Genomic DNA, 15282 nt, shown 5'->3' with positions numbered 1-15282 from the left:
CCCAACTTACAGGCACTCAACAAATACTTGTTGAACGGAGTGAATGAATGAAATGTGTGGTCCAGGGATGAGCAGGACAGGAAGACTCCTGTGAGGAGCTCTGGGACAGCAGTCTTGGATTGGGATCATGGGTGAGGCTGTTGATGGCAAGGGGGGCCCACATGGTGCTGACCAGTCACTGCCCACAGATGGATGTACTGGACAGACTGGGAAGAGGACCCCAAGGACAGTCGGCGAGGGCGGCTAGAGAGGGCCTGGATGGACGGCTCACACCGAGACATCTTTGTCACCTCCAAGACAGTGCTTTGGCCCAATGGGCTAAGCCTGGACATCCCAGCTGGACGCCTCTACTGGGTGGATGCCTTCTATGACCGCATCGAGACAATACTGTTCAATGGCACAGACCGGAAGGTGGGCAGGCATGTGCCTGTGTGTGGGCGTCCGTGTGTGTTGCTAGACCACGCTTGCGTGTGGATGAGGTTCTGTGTGAGTATGTGGGCATCTGTGCGTGTCCAGGCCTGTGTGCCTCATGTATGTTTATCTATAGATGTGTACACCTGTGTGCCTGCATATCTTATATGTTGTGTTATTTGAGGATTGCTTCCATTTGTGTCTCTTTGTGTCTATCTGTGTTGTCTGTGAAGTTGACTGCCCATGTGCTGGTCTCTGCATACACATCGTGTGCACCTCCTCGTGTGTGCATAGATTCACAGCATGCCTTGGTGTGTGTCTGCACTCTGCAAGTGTGAGGGCCGAGGGGTGGCATTTCTGTACTCTTGGTTGTTTGGGTTGTCATGTGCCTCATGAGTTGTGTACGTGTTCTAGTGTATAAGGCCCTTCATGATATGGCCCGACTCCCTCTCTAGTTTTTTTGCTCCCCACTGCCCGCATCCCAACACTCTTTGAACAAGCAGCACTAGACAGCTTGTTCCTCCCAGCACACGTCACAGAGCATCTGCCCTCTGTGCCATTACTCATGCAGTTCATTCTGCATGGAATGTTCACCCCAACTCCTCTTCCCCTGGCAAACTTCTCAGGGGCCACCTCCTCTAGGATGTCACCTCCAGATTCCTCTCCACACTGGATCACCCATGTGTGCCCTGCATGAGACCGTGAGCAGCTCAAGGGCAGAGACCATGTTGTATTCACCTCTTAGTACCTACTACAGCTCAGCCCCTAATAGATCCTGGTAAATGTTGGATGAATGGATGAATACTGACCATCTGCTCAGTTGTGTGTGTGTGTGTGTGTGTGTGCGCGCGCGCGCACGCGCGCGTGCATGCATGCATGAGCGAGTGTGCGTGTGAGCGAGTTTGCATGTGTGTGAGCATGTGAGAGTGTCTGTATGTGCATGTGTGTGTGCGTGTGTGTGTGTGTGTGTGTGTGTTGGGGTACTATGAATGAATATGAATAAGCCCAAGAGAGAGCCATATGGACAACCTCTCCATCAGCATCCTTGCTGGATCACTTGATCATCTGCTGGCTTCAGGATCTACCATCCTACTGTGTGCAAAGCTATCACCCTCAGGGGCTCCCAGGCTTACAGGGGAAACAAAACCAGACCCATGCCAGGACGTAGACAAATGAATATACAAAACAGTGATCTCACGGGCCTTTCTCAATTTTCTTCCAACTCCTTAGTAACATCCTCTCCGTCCCTAGATTGTGTATGAAGGTCCTGAGCTGAACCACGCCTTTGGCCTGTGTCACCATGGCAACTACCTCTTCTGGACTGAGTATCGGAGTGGCAGTGTCTACCGCTTGGAACGGGGCATAGGAGGTGCACCCCCCACTGTGACCCTTCTGCGCAGTGAGCGGCCTCCCATCTTTGAGATCCGAATGTATGATGCACAGCAGCAGCAAGGTACCCCCTTGGGGCTGGGGCTGGGGGCAGCGTGGGACCTAGAAGTGGGGGTGGGACCTAAGCGGTATTTGAGACTCCCCTGGGGTTGAAGGCACTTCCCAGGGATCCTAGGCTCTTACTTTTGAGGCTCCTGAGAAGAGAAGTCCCTCAAACCAGTCTGATTCTCTGTTCCCCATTTCCCTTCCTGCCCCATGTCTGTGTCTCCTGTTCTTCAACATGATCTTCTTCCTCTCCGTATTTCCTCTTTCTGTCCCCTTATCTTAATGTGTCTCCTCCCCATCCCCTCTCTGGCCTCTCCTGACTTTGCTACAACCAATTCCCTGTCCTCCTCCTCCCCTTCCGGTTCCCCACGGCCTCTCCCCACAGTTGGCACCAACAAATGCCGGGTGAACAATGGCGGCTGCAGCAGCCTGTGCTTGGCCACCCCTGGGAGCCGCCAGTGCGCTTGCGCAGAGGACCAGGTGTTAGACGCGGACGGCGTCACTTGCTTGGGTATGAGGGGCCTGGCTGGTGGGAGAGGGAAGCAGACCCCAGCAGGAGGACGCTGCAGAGAGGGCAGGGGAGGCTTCAGGGTCCCAGTCAGAGATGAAGGAGGCAATGAGGGACTCTCAGGGGGCCAACAGGAAGCAAGGGAGGAGGGGAGCAAAGGCTCTGGGGGCTTGAAGGGAGTTTAGGGAAGACGAGGGGCTGGGAGGGACTTTCGAGGGGATGACGATTAGGGGAAACTGAGTGAAGAATGAACAGCTATGGATGGAAGGAGGAAATTATCCTTTACTTCTTTTAAATGTTTCCCCATTACTAAAGTAAAATAATAGTAGTTCCAAATATTGGAAATCACTTTGGGAGGCTAAGCTGGGCAGATCACTTGAGGGAATTTGAGACCAGCCTGGCCAACAAGGCAAAACCCCATCTCTACTAAAAATAAAAAAACTTAGCCGAGCATGGTGGCAGGCACCTGTAATCCTAGCTACTCGGGAGGCCGGGGCAAAAGAATCACTTGAAGCTGGGAAGTGAAGGTTGCAGTGCCACTGTGCTCCAGCTTGGGTGACAGAGGGAGACGCTGTCTCAAAAAAAAAAATTAAGGTAAAAAAAATATATAATATATATGTTGGAAATTGGAGAGGAGAAAAAAGCCCAAGTCCCACCAGTGAGCACCACTGTATTGATAGCATTGTGATAAAGTGAACATTCTTTTTTCCTCGGGGCGGGGGCGGGGGTTGTATTGTCTTTTATATAGCTGTAATTGTCTTCTGTCCTTTTTGGTTCAAGTGTCACAGAATTTTCTGTGTTATTGCATGATCTTAACAACCCTTGTTTTTTATAAAAGTAGGTTCTTTTTTTTTTTTTTTTGAGACGGAGTTTCTCTCTTGTTACCCAGGCTGGAGTGCAATGGCACTATCTCGGCTCACCGCAACCTCCGCCTCCTGGGTTCAGGCAATTCTCCTGCCTCCGCCTCCTGAGTAGCTGGGATTACAGGCACACGCCACCATGCCCAGCTGATTTTTTGTATTTTTAGTAGAGACGGGGTTTCACCATGTTGACCAGGATGGTCTCGATCTCTTGACCTCGTGATCCACCCGCCTCGGCCTCCCAAAGTGCTGGGATTCCAGGCTTGAGCCACCGCGCCCGGCCAGGTTCTTTTTTTTATTGCATTTTAAGTTTTGGGGTACATGTGAAGAACATGCAAGATTGTTGCATAGGTACATACATGGTGTGATTTGCTGCCTTTCTCCCCTTCACCTATACCTGGCATTTATCCCCATGCTGTCTCTCCCCAACTCCCCACCCCCCGCTGTCCCTCCCCTATTTCCCCCCAACAGACCCCACAAGAACAGAAAATCAAACACCGCATGTTCTCATTCATAGGCAGGTGTTGAACAAGTAGGTTGTTCTTATTGTAAAACCAAATAAATAAGACTGGGCACAGTGGCTCGCTCTTGTAATCCCAGCACTTTGGGAGGCCAAGACGGGCGAATTACTTGAGGTCGGGAGTTCGAGACCATCCTGGCCAACATGGTGAAATCCCATCTGTACTAAAAATACAAAAATTATCCAGGCACAGTGGCATGCGCCTGTAGTCCCAGCTACTCAGGGAGGCTGAGGCAGGAGAATCGCTTGAACCTCGAGGCAGACTTTGCAGTGGGCTGAGATGGCACCACTGCACTCCAGCGTGGGCAACAGAGCAAGACATCGTCTCAAAAAACAAAACAAAAAAATGAAATAAGTAAACAGTATAGAAAAAGGTAAAGTAGAAAGCCCACCCCAAATTCCACCACCTGTAGATAACCACTGTGACCGTTTGGGGGAACAACCTCCCAGACATTGCCCTATGACTTACTTTCACATAAATGGAGTCCTGCTGCACATACTGTTCTCTGTTGTTTTTCACTTGACAGCATGTAATGGGAATGGAAGAAGCTTTTTTTTTTTTTTTGAGTGGCGTTTCGCTCTTTTTGCCCAGGCTGGAGTGTGATGGCATGATCTCGGCTCACTGTAACCTCTGCCTCCCAGGTTCAAGTGATTCTCCTGCCTCAGCCTCCTGAGTAGCTGCGATTACAGGCATGCACCACCACGCCCAGCTATTTTTGTATTTTTAGTAGAGACAGGGTTTCTCTATGTTGGTCAGGCTGGTCTCGAACTCCCGACCTCAGGTGATCTGCCCACCTCAGCTTCCCAAAGTGCTGGGATTACAGGTGTGAGCCACCACACCCAGCTTGGAAGCAGCATTTTTAATGGCTAAAATATATTTCATTTGGTAAATTTCATTTAATTTACTTAACCGTTTCTCTACTGTTGGATGTCTAGGTTGTTTCCAGTTTTTTGATATAATCACAGCCCACATTTGCTGAACATGGACTATGTGCTCAGCACTGTTGTAGGTGTTTCCCTTGCAGTAATTTGTTTACTCCTAAAAACATCCTGGTGGGAAAGGTGGTTTTATTATCCCCATTTTACAGATGAAGAAACGGAGGACCAAAGTTAGAGCAGGATTTAAACCCAGGAAGTTTGACCCAGAGCCCATTTTTCAATCCTGCCTCTGCTATTTCTCACATTATCATGCTTGCCCATATTCTGGATGGTTTCCTTATGACAGAATCCCGGAAGTGAAAATAGGTGCAGCCATAGTGTGCAGCTGAGAGGGAGTGGCTGGGGTCAGGTGAGGGCATTGGCATAGGGGGTTAAGGAACGGCTTGGGAGGCCAAGGCAATGGGAGGATCATCCACACGGAAGTTGAAGTCACCAAGAATTGAAGCAGAAGTGATTTTGGAGAAAGTGCCAGTGAGCCAGGAGCTAAAAATCTTTACGGATGGCATGGCCTGGGAGCCTTCCAGAAGCAGAGATTAGCATAGAAGCATGGTATAAGGGGAAGAACAGTCCAGGGACCAGCAGTGAGGAGCAAGGAGGACGCATACCTCCAGGCCCACGGTCCATGGAATACAGGAGGGGAAATTGCCACCCTGGGGCCATGGGAAGTTTCAGAGATTGGGAGATGGGTCAAACTAGGCAAGTGCAGGGCAGTGAGGTCTGGAGGCCAGGCTGACACAGGAGCCCGAGCTTGTGGAGGTTACCAAAGCACAGACAAAGGAAGTAGTGATTTAGCTTCTAATGGGCCGAGACAGATACTGGTGGTAAGGCGGACGTGCTGGGGGCAGAAGGGGTGGAGCCTGTGTCATTCTGGTGCCTGTCTTCATTCTTGCTGGTGGGGTTAATGAAACTGTGAAAGAAAAAGTCCAGGGACTGGGGCAGGGCCCTGGGGATTCTGGAGATGACCTCAGGGGCGGTTCATGGAGACGGCAGGGAAGGAATAGGGAGAGCCTGTTCAGTAGGGACAGAGGTATAGGGGCTGTGGGCTCCATTGGACCCCATCTGATTCTCAGGCCACACTGAAGTACGGCATGTATTAAGTAGAGTAAACATCACTGTTGTTGCTTGGGAAAGAATTGCAGTTTCCGTCCAGATAATTTATTCATAAAGAATTATGTACTAAAAAGAATTACTCTGTATTATTAAGAAATAGTAAAACAAACAAATATGGTACAGAGGGCTTAGCACCTGTCCCACAACCTGGGTCTGACTCTCCCCCTCACGCTCCTGTGGTGCCCACAGCGAACCCATCCTACGTGCCTCCACCCCAGTGCCAGCCGGGTGAGTTTGCCTGTGCCAACAGCCGGTGCATCCAGGAGCGCTGGAAGTGTGATGGAGACAACGACTGCCTCGACAACAGTGACGAGGCACCAGCCCTCTGCCGTGAGTCACCGCCCCGCCCCGCCCCGCCCGTTGGACGGCAGGCCTCCCGGGCAGCTCGGCTCTGGCAGTGCCTGTCCTGGGGCAGGTGGGAAGCTGGGGGAGGGGCCCACCCTCTCGCTGACCCCTGATGCATTCCCTCCCCAGATCAGCACACCTGCCCCTCAGACCGATTCAAGTGTGAGAACAACCGGTGCATCCCCAACCGCTGGCTCTGCGACGGGGACAATGACTGTGGGAACAGTGAAGACGAGTCCAACGCCACTTGTTCAGGTGTGGAATGGGGCTCAGAGCACACTAGGCTCCCCTCGGTCAAGGACGCAGGGGAGACGAGAGGGCCAGGCCTGGGAAAGAAAGAAAAGAACTCAGGGACCAGGTTCGGTGGCTCATGCCTGTCACCTCAGCACTTTGGGAGGCTGAGGTGGGAGAATCACTTGAGCCCAGGAGCTCCAGATCAGCCTGACCAACATAGTGAGACCCTATCTCTATAAAAAATAAAAGATCAGTCGGGCGTGGTGGCGTGCACCTCTAGTCCCACCTACTTGAGAGGCTAAGGTGGGCTCTTAAGTGAGCCTGGGTGGTTGAGGCTGCAGTGAGCTATGGTTGTGTCACTGCACTCCAGCCTAGACAACAGAGCAAGAAATGTTTCTAAAAATAAAATAAAAGGAAGAAAAGAACTTAGGGCAGAGGGGATGGAGCTCTGAGCAGGAGGGGGATATGCTATCCCCTTCCCGGCCTGGGAAGCTGAGAGGGCTAAGCTTGCAGGGGTGGAGCACAGCTCCAGACTGGAGAGGAGGAGCAAGGCAGGGCAGATCTCCTCCTGGGGAGATACCAGGGACCCCTTGAGAGACAGGGTAAGGCACCCAGGGAGACCACAGAGATGGTTTTGAATTCTCTAAGAGAAATGGTTTTGGAACCTTGGCAATAAGGGACTCCAAAGGCAGAGAATAATAGGGAAGAAGAGGCAGTGAAGAGAGGGTCGGGATAACAAGTGCTCACGCCCATTCCTGCCCCCCAGCGCGCACCTGCCCCCCCAACCAGTTCTCCTGTGCCAGTGGCCGCTGCATCCCCATCTCCTGGACATGTGATCTGGATGACGACTGTGGGGACCGCTCTGACGAGTCCGCCTCCTGTGGTAAGAGGGACGGCAGAGGGACCAGGCTGGCCTGGGGGAGGGGCATCCTGAGAGCATGCTGGGTGGGGGTGCAGGAGACACTTGCAGCTCAGCACCTGGGTGGCCTTGAGCAAGTTAATCTCGGTGGTCTCTGTGAGTTTTGCAAAATGGGGATGATAGTAGCCCCATCATCACAGCATTGTGTCTCAGCAAACTCATGCAGGAAAAGCAGTCGGCACAGGTCCTGTGTCTGCTGATTCATGGGGTGAGTGAGTGGAATTTCCAGCCAGGGCACTGCTACGGGGCCTTCCCCACCCTGCCTGACTGAGCTAAAGGCTGCTGGTTATGGGAGGGCCTCTGCACTCACCTGCTCAGGGCTGTGATGCTGTGTCATCTTGAAGGCCCTACTCAGCTACTCTTTCTCCCTCACAGCCTATCCCACCTGCTTCCCTCTGACTCAGTTTACCTGCAACAACGGCAGATGTATCAACATCAACTGGCGATGTGACAATGGTAGGAGCTTGCTCCCTTCAACTGCCGATTCCTAAGACAGCTCGAGGCCACAGCCAGGTCCTGCAGGGAAGACAAAGGGTTTCAGAATCCAGTGGGGCCTCCCTCCAGGACACTGAATCCCTGCTGGGTTGCCTGGGAGAAAAGAGGAGAAGTCAGAAATGCCAGGGGGGAGCCGCGATTTACTGAGGGGAGACCCTACCCATTGCCTTTTAGTGCCATTCCTACCCCAGGCAGGGCCTGAGCTGCCCACCCTCTGGCAGGGCTCGGGGGCCAGGGAGAGACCAGTGAGACGGGCCAGAGAGGCAGAGCAAGGAGAAATTGGTGCCTGACTCCTTTCTCCCTGCAAACCCCCATCTCTTGGAGTCCTTGGTGCACCCCTCGGGCTCTGGGCTTCAGGCTCCGGAGCCCACCTCGCAGTGAGCCATGGACGAGGTGATGTCAGCCTTGAGCCACCCGGGTGATTGTGCTTGTAAATGTGCGGGCAGGTGACCGCTGTGTGTGGCGTCTCAGGCTCTGTTGTATCTGTGTTGTGTTGTGACGTGCTGCCCCAGTGGCTCCTGTCCCAGCTGACGTGTGAGCGGCTGTGTTGGGTCAGGACCACGTTGCCCCTCACGTTTGCCGTGTCTCGCGTGCCAATGGTTGCCCCGGCGGTTTCTGTGTTTCAGAGAAGGATTGTGGGGACGGCTCTGACGAAAAGACCTGTCCTGAGCCTGCCGGTCAGTGCATAGAAGCACATGCACCATCACCCGGACCCCAGCTGGCCCCAGCCCCCCACAGCTTCCCCAGGCTCCCACTCCAGAGCTGCTATGATCTGAAGAAAAAGCAACAGAGAGGAGGGAGAGCAGAAAGCAGAGGGAGGAAGCAAACAGTGGGCGGGAAAGAAGCGGAGAGGGCACAGGGAGCCTCAGAGGAAAGGAGATGACAGAGAGAGGGCGACAAGAAGGCCAAAGTGTAGGGGAGGAGAGAGAAGCAAATCCAGCTGGAAAGAGGCAGGACATCACCCAAGCTGCAGTCTCTACCACGTGTCCCGTAAATATGAGGGTCAAGACAAGCAGCCCCCACCCAAGGCCAAGAAAGCAGGAGCTTCCTTGAGCCAGCCTCAGCAAGCTCAGTCCACAAGTGGCTCCCACCCTTGCCAGCCACAGGCAGGGCGCCTGTGAGACAGGCAGCCAGAGCACAGTACCCAGCAGTGCCAGGCTCAGGGTAGGCCTGTAAAGCCCGTCCCACCCCATTAGAGAGGCCTTATCTGCACCCCACCTACCTCTCTCCCTCCAAAACTGGAGAAACCCCTGCCTTTCCCCCAAAAGCAAGCAGACCTGTTCCCATACCTGCCAGAAAGGGGAAAGGAACGTTTCCTGTCCCCTACTTTTCAGCCTTTCTGAGCTTCATCAAGGGGCCCTCCGGGAGCCTCCCCCTCCTCCCCGTCCCAGCCACTCCTCCCTCTGTCCCACCACATGGGCCATGGTGCATGCTGCAGTCTATGCAGTTTCTGTGTCTTTTCTGTTTGTTATTTTCCCAGTGTGGGGGTTGGGGTGGGCCGAGGGTGGGATCTTGGCTGGGGGCCCAAGCTGGGATCACAGAGAAGGCTGCTCCACCAACTCCCTCTTTGCCTCTCCCCTTCTTCCCTCCCTGCAGACAATGACTGTGGGGACAACAGTGACGAAGCTGGCTGCAGCCATTCCTGCTCTAGCACCCAGTTCAAGTGTAACAGCGGGCGCTGCATCCCTGAGCACTGGACCTGCGACGGGGACAATGACTGCGGAGACTACAGTGATGAGACACACGCCAACTGCACCAACCAGGGTGGGCACCGGGGGCCCGAGGGGCGGGTATGAGGTCCAGCCCCCTGCATCAGACACCCAGCCCATCCGTCTGTCTCTCCAACCCTCTGTGCGTCAGCCACTATCTGGGAGCCAGAGGTATCTTAGGCATGGCTCTTGTCCTTCAGGAGCTCCCAGTCCTATGGGAGGGGGAGGTTGCCGACAAATCATTGCCACACACTGTTAAGATCAGGCGCTTTGCAGTTGGCGGCCTTGGGTTTGAGCTCCAGCTCTGCAGTTTATTATCTGAGTGGCCTTGAGCAAGTTACTTAATTTCCGTGGGCCTCTGAGTTTCGTCTGCGAAGTGGGGTAATAATAGCACCAACATGACAGTGTTGATGTGGGGGTTTAGTGAGATCATGCACAAAGAGCGCTCAGCACAGGGCCTATGTTTGGTAAATAGTAGTTTGAGGAAAGGATGCTTTGGGCAGGGATGAATGAGCACAAGGAGACGAGGAGGGAGAGGCTGGCTCCACAGTGCCCCAGCCTCTCGGGCCCAGCCCCAGGGGCAGTGGGGGCCTCGTTTCCTGGAGGGACGGGCCCTCTCAAGGATGCTGGCTTCCTAGCTCTGGCCTATTATTACCATGGAGGAATGTAAACTCAGAGTTGCCTTGGCTTCAGGAGAAATCAGATGTGCAGATTTTTATGTGAAAACTACCAAATTTTTAATACTACAGTATTAGTCGCTCTTGTCTCACAGTTCCGGAGGCTGGAAGTTCCAGACCCAACTGTCAGCAGGGTGTGTTCTTTCTGAGGCTGTGCGGGAGAATCTGTCCCGAGCCTCTCCCTAGCCTCTGTGGTTTGCGGGCAATCTTTGCAGCTGCTTGTCTTGTCGAAGCTTGACCCGATCTCTGCCTTCGTCTTCACATGGAGTCTTCCCCATGGGCATGCCTGTCACCAGATCCCCATTTCTCCTTTCTATGAGGACACCTGACATACTCGATTAGGATCCACCCTTATGACCTCATCTTAAGCTGACCATCTGCAAAGACAAAGGACTGTCAAATAAAGTCATATTCACAGGTGTTATGGGTTAGGACTTAGATCTTTTTAGGAAACACAATTCAAGCCATAGCAACTGGCAGTTGATTTTAGAAGTTTTAAAAGGCTGGGTGCAGGCCAGGCGTGGTAGCCCATGCCTGTGATCCCAGGACTTTGGGAGGCTGAGGTGGGAGGATCACCTCCCCTCCCCCTGCACTCTACTCCAGCTGCGTGGCTGCCCAGGTGTTTTCTGGAGTGCCAGCATCATCCTGTCTCGGAGACTTTGCAGTGGCTGTTCCCTCTGCCTGGCCTGTGCCTCCAGGGATCCTTGGCTCGCTCTTACTTCATGCAGGCCCCTGCTCCGATGCCTTCTGCCCAGAGGCCTTCCCTGACCATCTTACCTGACCGATCGCCCCCCATTCCTCTCTGGCCTTTACCTAGCTTTGTCTCCATAACTTTGTCAATACCTGGAATTAGAGTCTAGATTTCTGGATTATGTCTTGTTAGATTTTTGTGTTATGTCTTGTTAGATTTATGGGTTATGTCTTGTTAGATTTATGGGTTATGGCTTCAAGACCAATCTGGTCAACATAGCAAAACCCCACATTGGAAAAAAAAGAAAAAAAAAAGGGCTGGGTTCGGTGACTCATACCTGTAATCCCAGCACTTTGGGAGGCCGAGGAAAGAGGATCACTTTCCAGGAGATCAAGACAAGCCTGGGTAGCATAGTGAGACCTCTGTTTCTACAGAAAATAAACAAAGTTAGCTGGGCATGGTGGCACGTGCCTGTTGTCCCGGCTACTCAGAAGACTGAGGTGGGAGGATCACTTGAGCCAGAAGGTTGAGGCTGCAGTGAGCTGTGATCGTGCCACTGCACTCCAGCCTGGGCAACAGAATAAGACATTTTCTCAAAAGAAAAAAAAACGAAGTTTTAAGAAAAGCTACAGGCCATACTCTTCCTGCAGGCGTCATCTGCCATGGACCACCAGATTACAGCTTCTGCCTTGAGTTAGAGCACATTGCCACCCTGTAGGAGAAGACTGGACAGTGTTGAATGTCCACCATGATCCCCGCCCTGAGAGGGAGGACAGAGAAGGCCACAGAAAGCTCAGGAAATAGTAACTGTGTCTCCAGGGCCATCTCTGTGAAGGGGAGGGTGAGGGGCACAGGTGATATCCCTTGAGGTTCTGAGAATGAGCCTCTGGAAGCTGTGTGGTGTGGTGAGAAGAGCTTCCTCCCCTCCCAGATAATCTGGGCAAACTTGGGCAAGTTGCTTCCTCTGAGCCTGGGCATCCTCCTGTATGAAATGAGCTGAGGTATGCAAGGCTTGGCGTGGGAGAACAAGGTGTCACTAATAGGAGTAGTTCACTGTGGTATTAAGCCGGGATGGTCTGGGACTATCCAGGAGGAGGTGGGTTTAGATTGTGGGAATGGCCAGAAGGGAGTCTTCCAGTGGGGATGGCATGGTCTGGAGAACGCAGTCATCAAGACTTAGAGGGTGAAACTGAACATTTCCGTAGGGTGACAGTGGGGCCAGATGGGGCCATTCAGACCGAGGAAAAGCCTTGTGCAGGGACAGTGGGGAATAAGGCTGTCCTCAAAGGGGGAAGATGATGATAGCAGGTGAAAATCAGTCAGAGGCTTGATTTGGGAGGCACTGGGAACCTTTGAAGGATTTCGAATTTGGAAGGTGCTGTGATGTAGGAGGTGATTTCAGAACACAGCCCTGGAGGGAGATTAGATGGAGAAGAGGTTCGGGGGTGCCAAGAAGGGAAAATCAGCTCAGAGACTGCTGCTGAAAGTCCTAGCATGAGATGAGAGCATCTGCCGGGACCAGGGCAGGGAGGGTGGAGGAGCGGGCTGTCTATGGCAGTGTGAGTGTGGGGCTCGGCCGGGCGGTGCTCCTGCTCCTCTCCTGGCCTCCTGAGTCATCTCAGCACAGCAGCCCGAGTGATTCTGACAACGTAAGTCAGATCATGCCCCAGCCCTGCCCTCGAGCCTGTGCTGGCTCCCTGCACCCTGAGAACAAATGTCAAGCCCCTCCGCATGGCTGCAGGGCCCCTCCCTACCCCTCTGACCTGCATTCCTGCCCTCCCCTCCCCCTGCACTCTACTCCAGCTGTGTGGCTGCCCCGATGTTTTCTGAAGTGCCAGCATCGTCCTATCTCAGAGACTTTGCAATGGCTCTTCCCTCTGCCTGGAGTGTGCCTCCAGGGATCCTTGGCTCGCTCTTACTTCATACAGGACCCTGCTCCGATGCCTTCTGCCCCGAGGCCTTCCCTGACCGTCTTACCTGACCGATCACTCCCATCCCTCTCTGGCCTTTACCTGGCTTTGTCTTCGTAACTTTATCAATACTTGGAATTAGAGTCTAGATTTATGGGTTATGTGTTGTCTCTTTCCTCATTAGAACCTAAGCTCTGTGAGAGTAAGGACTTTGGTTCACTGCTGGCCCTGGGACAGTGCCTGGCACACAGGAGGCACTCAGTAAATGTCTGTGGCATGAATGAATGAATGAAATAGAGGGTAAAGTGGGAGGCATCTGAGCTATGGCCTAGCAAATTGCTTTCCCAGTTGAGATCTCCTGTGTCAAGGCAGGGATTCGATGAGATGATTGCGGGTTCCTGGAGCTATGACGGCACCTGACTCTGCTATTGAGTTGGTGCTTCCAAAGAGTGTCAGCAGGCTCGGTGGACGCTCCAGGTCTGCCTCCACTCATAGCCCCAGGCTGGGCATAGCGGGGTGGCGGGTGCAGAGCTGGGGAGGGCTGACCTGGGCAACCCCTCCCTCCTGAGGCCCTCCACTGTCCCTCTGCAGCCACGAGGCCCCCTGGCGGCTGCCACACGGATGAGTTCCAGTGCCGGCTGGATGGACTGTGCATCCCCCTGCGGTGGCGCTGTGATGGGGACACTGACTGCATGGACTCCAGCGACGAGAAGAGCTGTGAGGGAGTGACCCACGTCTGCGACCCCAGTGTCAAGTTTGGCTGCAAGGACTCAGGTGAAGAGGAGGGCTGGAGGGCACCTGGAAGGGCACAGTGTGGGCAGGAGGAGACCGTGTTGAGAGCAGAGTAGCGGCAAGGGGGATGGCACTGTGCTGTGTGGATCGAGGCTGGGGATGGTACAAGGCAAAAGAGAGTCCAGAGGAAGCTTGTAGATCATGGGTGGGGCAGGCACGAAGGGCAGGGCCTGCGTGGAGGACCCGAGAAGCCGAAACCCTTGCTGGAGTTGAACTTCAGCACCTCCGGTGGCAGATTCCTGCCTTCTTTGTTGCCTATGTGAATTTGACCAAAACAGGCCTCAGTGTTCCTCGTGGAGCCCACAGCATTACAGTGCTGACCCTATTAGCGAAGCCCATGGGGTCTGGAAGGAAGGGCAGGGAGAGCCCCAGTTCCCGGGCCTGGCCCCTCATCATGCACCTGCCCCTCAGCTCGGTGCATCAGCAAAGCGTGGGTGTGCGATGGCGACAACGACTGCGAAGATAACTCGGACGAGGAGAACTGCGAGTCCCTGGCCTGCAGGCCACCCTCGCACCCCTGTGCCAACAACACCTCGGTCTGCCTGCCCCCTGACAAGCTGTGTGACGGCAACGATGACTGCGGCGATGGCTCGGATGAGGGCGAGCTCTGCGGTGAGGCCTGGCCCAGGGGAGGGCGGGGAGGGTGTCTGGGTAGGAGTCGGGGCCGGGGCCGGTCTCGGGGCCACACTCCTGAGTCTAGGAGAGAGCAGCTCTGGCGGCCCAGCAGGCAAGCAGCACCCAGAGGGGTCACCAGCAGCTTGTGTGGACCCAGTGCTCCCCATGGCGCTGTGCTGGGTGAGCCATGCCATTGGAGCAGTTTATTTTTTTATTTTTATTTTTATTATACTTTAAGTTCTTGGGTACCTGTGCAGATCGTGCAGGATTGTTATAGTATACACATGCCATGGTGGTTTGCTGCATCCATCCCCTCGTCACTTACATTAGGTATTTATCCTAATGTTATCCCTCCCAAATCCGTCCACGCCCTGCTATCCCTCCCGTGGCTCCCCCACCCACCAAGAGCAGTTTAGGCAGAAGGCATCCCTAGGGGCCAGGTGCTCTGTCCTCTCCATTTTACAGATGAGAGCACTGAGGCACAGAGGGGTTCCATAGTGGTCCCCCAGACCTGGGCTAAGGTCCACAGCTCCTAAACTGCTGTGGAGACACGGACCTCTTGCCCATGTGCAAACCACAGAGAGGTGCGGAGTGGTCTTATGGACGAAGGCACCAGGGTTGAGGGCTGATGGTCAGGGCAGGCTTCCTGGAGGTTGTGGGGATTGCATGGGGTTCCCAAGGACAGACAGAACTACGGTGAGTGAGAAGGCACAGGGGCAGGTGCAGTGGCTCACCTGTCATCCCAGCACTGTAGGGGGCTGAGGCAGGCAGATCACCTGAGCTCAGGAATTCGAGACCAGCCTGGCCAACGTGGCGAAACCCTGTCTCTATAAAAAATACAAAAATTAGTCAGGTGTGGTGGTACATGTCTGTAATCCCAGCTATTCAGGAGGCAGAGGCACGAGAATTGCTTGAACCCTGGAGGTGGAGGCAGAGGTTGCAGTGAGCCGAGATCCTGCCACTGCACTCCAGCCTGGGTAATAGAGCAAGATCCTGTCTCAAACAAACAAACAAAAACAAGGCAAGGGGAGGAGGGTGCCCGTTCAAGACCAAAAGAAATGAGATTGGGGAGTCCAGGAGTCAGGGAGAAGCATGTGGTATGACTAGGGGACA

General features: G+C 53.8%; 1 protein-coding gene across 1 annotated transcript in view; it reads left to right on the top strand.

Annotated features, from left to right (window-relative positions):
• The window catches only part of LRP1 (LDL receptor related protein 1), an 86081-nt gene that overhangs the window by 32293 nt on the left and 38506 nt on the right, over positions 1–15282 (top strand). The window contains exons 13-22 of the mRNA XM_032290007.1: positions 189–411; positions 1663–1864; positions 2231–2356; positions 5972–6112; positions 6257–6382; positions 7128–7244; positions 7656–7736; positions 9372–9539; positions 13354–13536; positions 13966–14166. Of these exons, the coding sequence (XP_032145898.1) occupies positions 189–411; positions 1663–1864; positions 2231–2356; positions 5972–6112; positions 6257–6382; positions 7128–7244; positions 7656–7736; positions 9372–9539; positions 13354–13536; positions 13966–14166 (1568 nt within the window). The remainder of the gene's footprint in view (positions 1–188; positions 412–1662; positions 1865–2230; positions 2357–5971; positions 6113–6256; positions 6383–7127; positions 7245–7655; positions 7737–9371; positions 9540–13353; positions 13537–13965; positions 14167–15282) is intronic.

The sequence above is a fragment of the Sapajus apella genome, unplaced genomic scaffold (assembly GCF_009761245.1).
Source record: "Sapajus apella isolate SASKATOON/1434 unplaced genomic scaffold, GSC_monkey_1.0 scaffold2, whole genome shotgun sequence".
Taxonomy (NCBI): Eukaryota; Metazoa; Chordata; class Mammalia; order Primates; family Cebidae; genus Sapajus; species Sapajus apella.
This window is presented reverse-complemented; position numbering and strand designations above follow the sequence as displayed.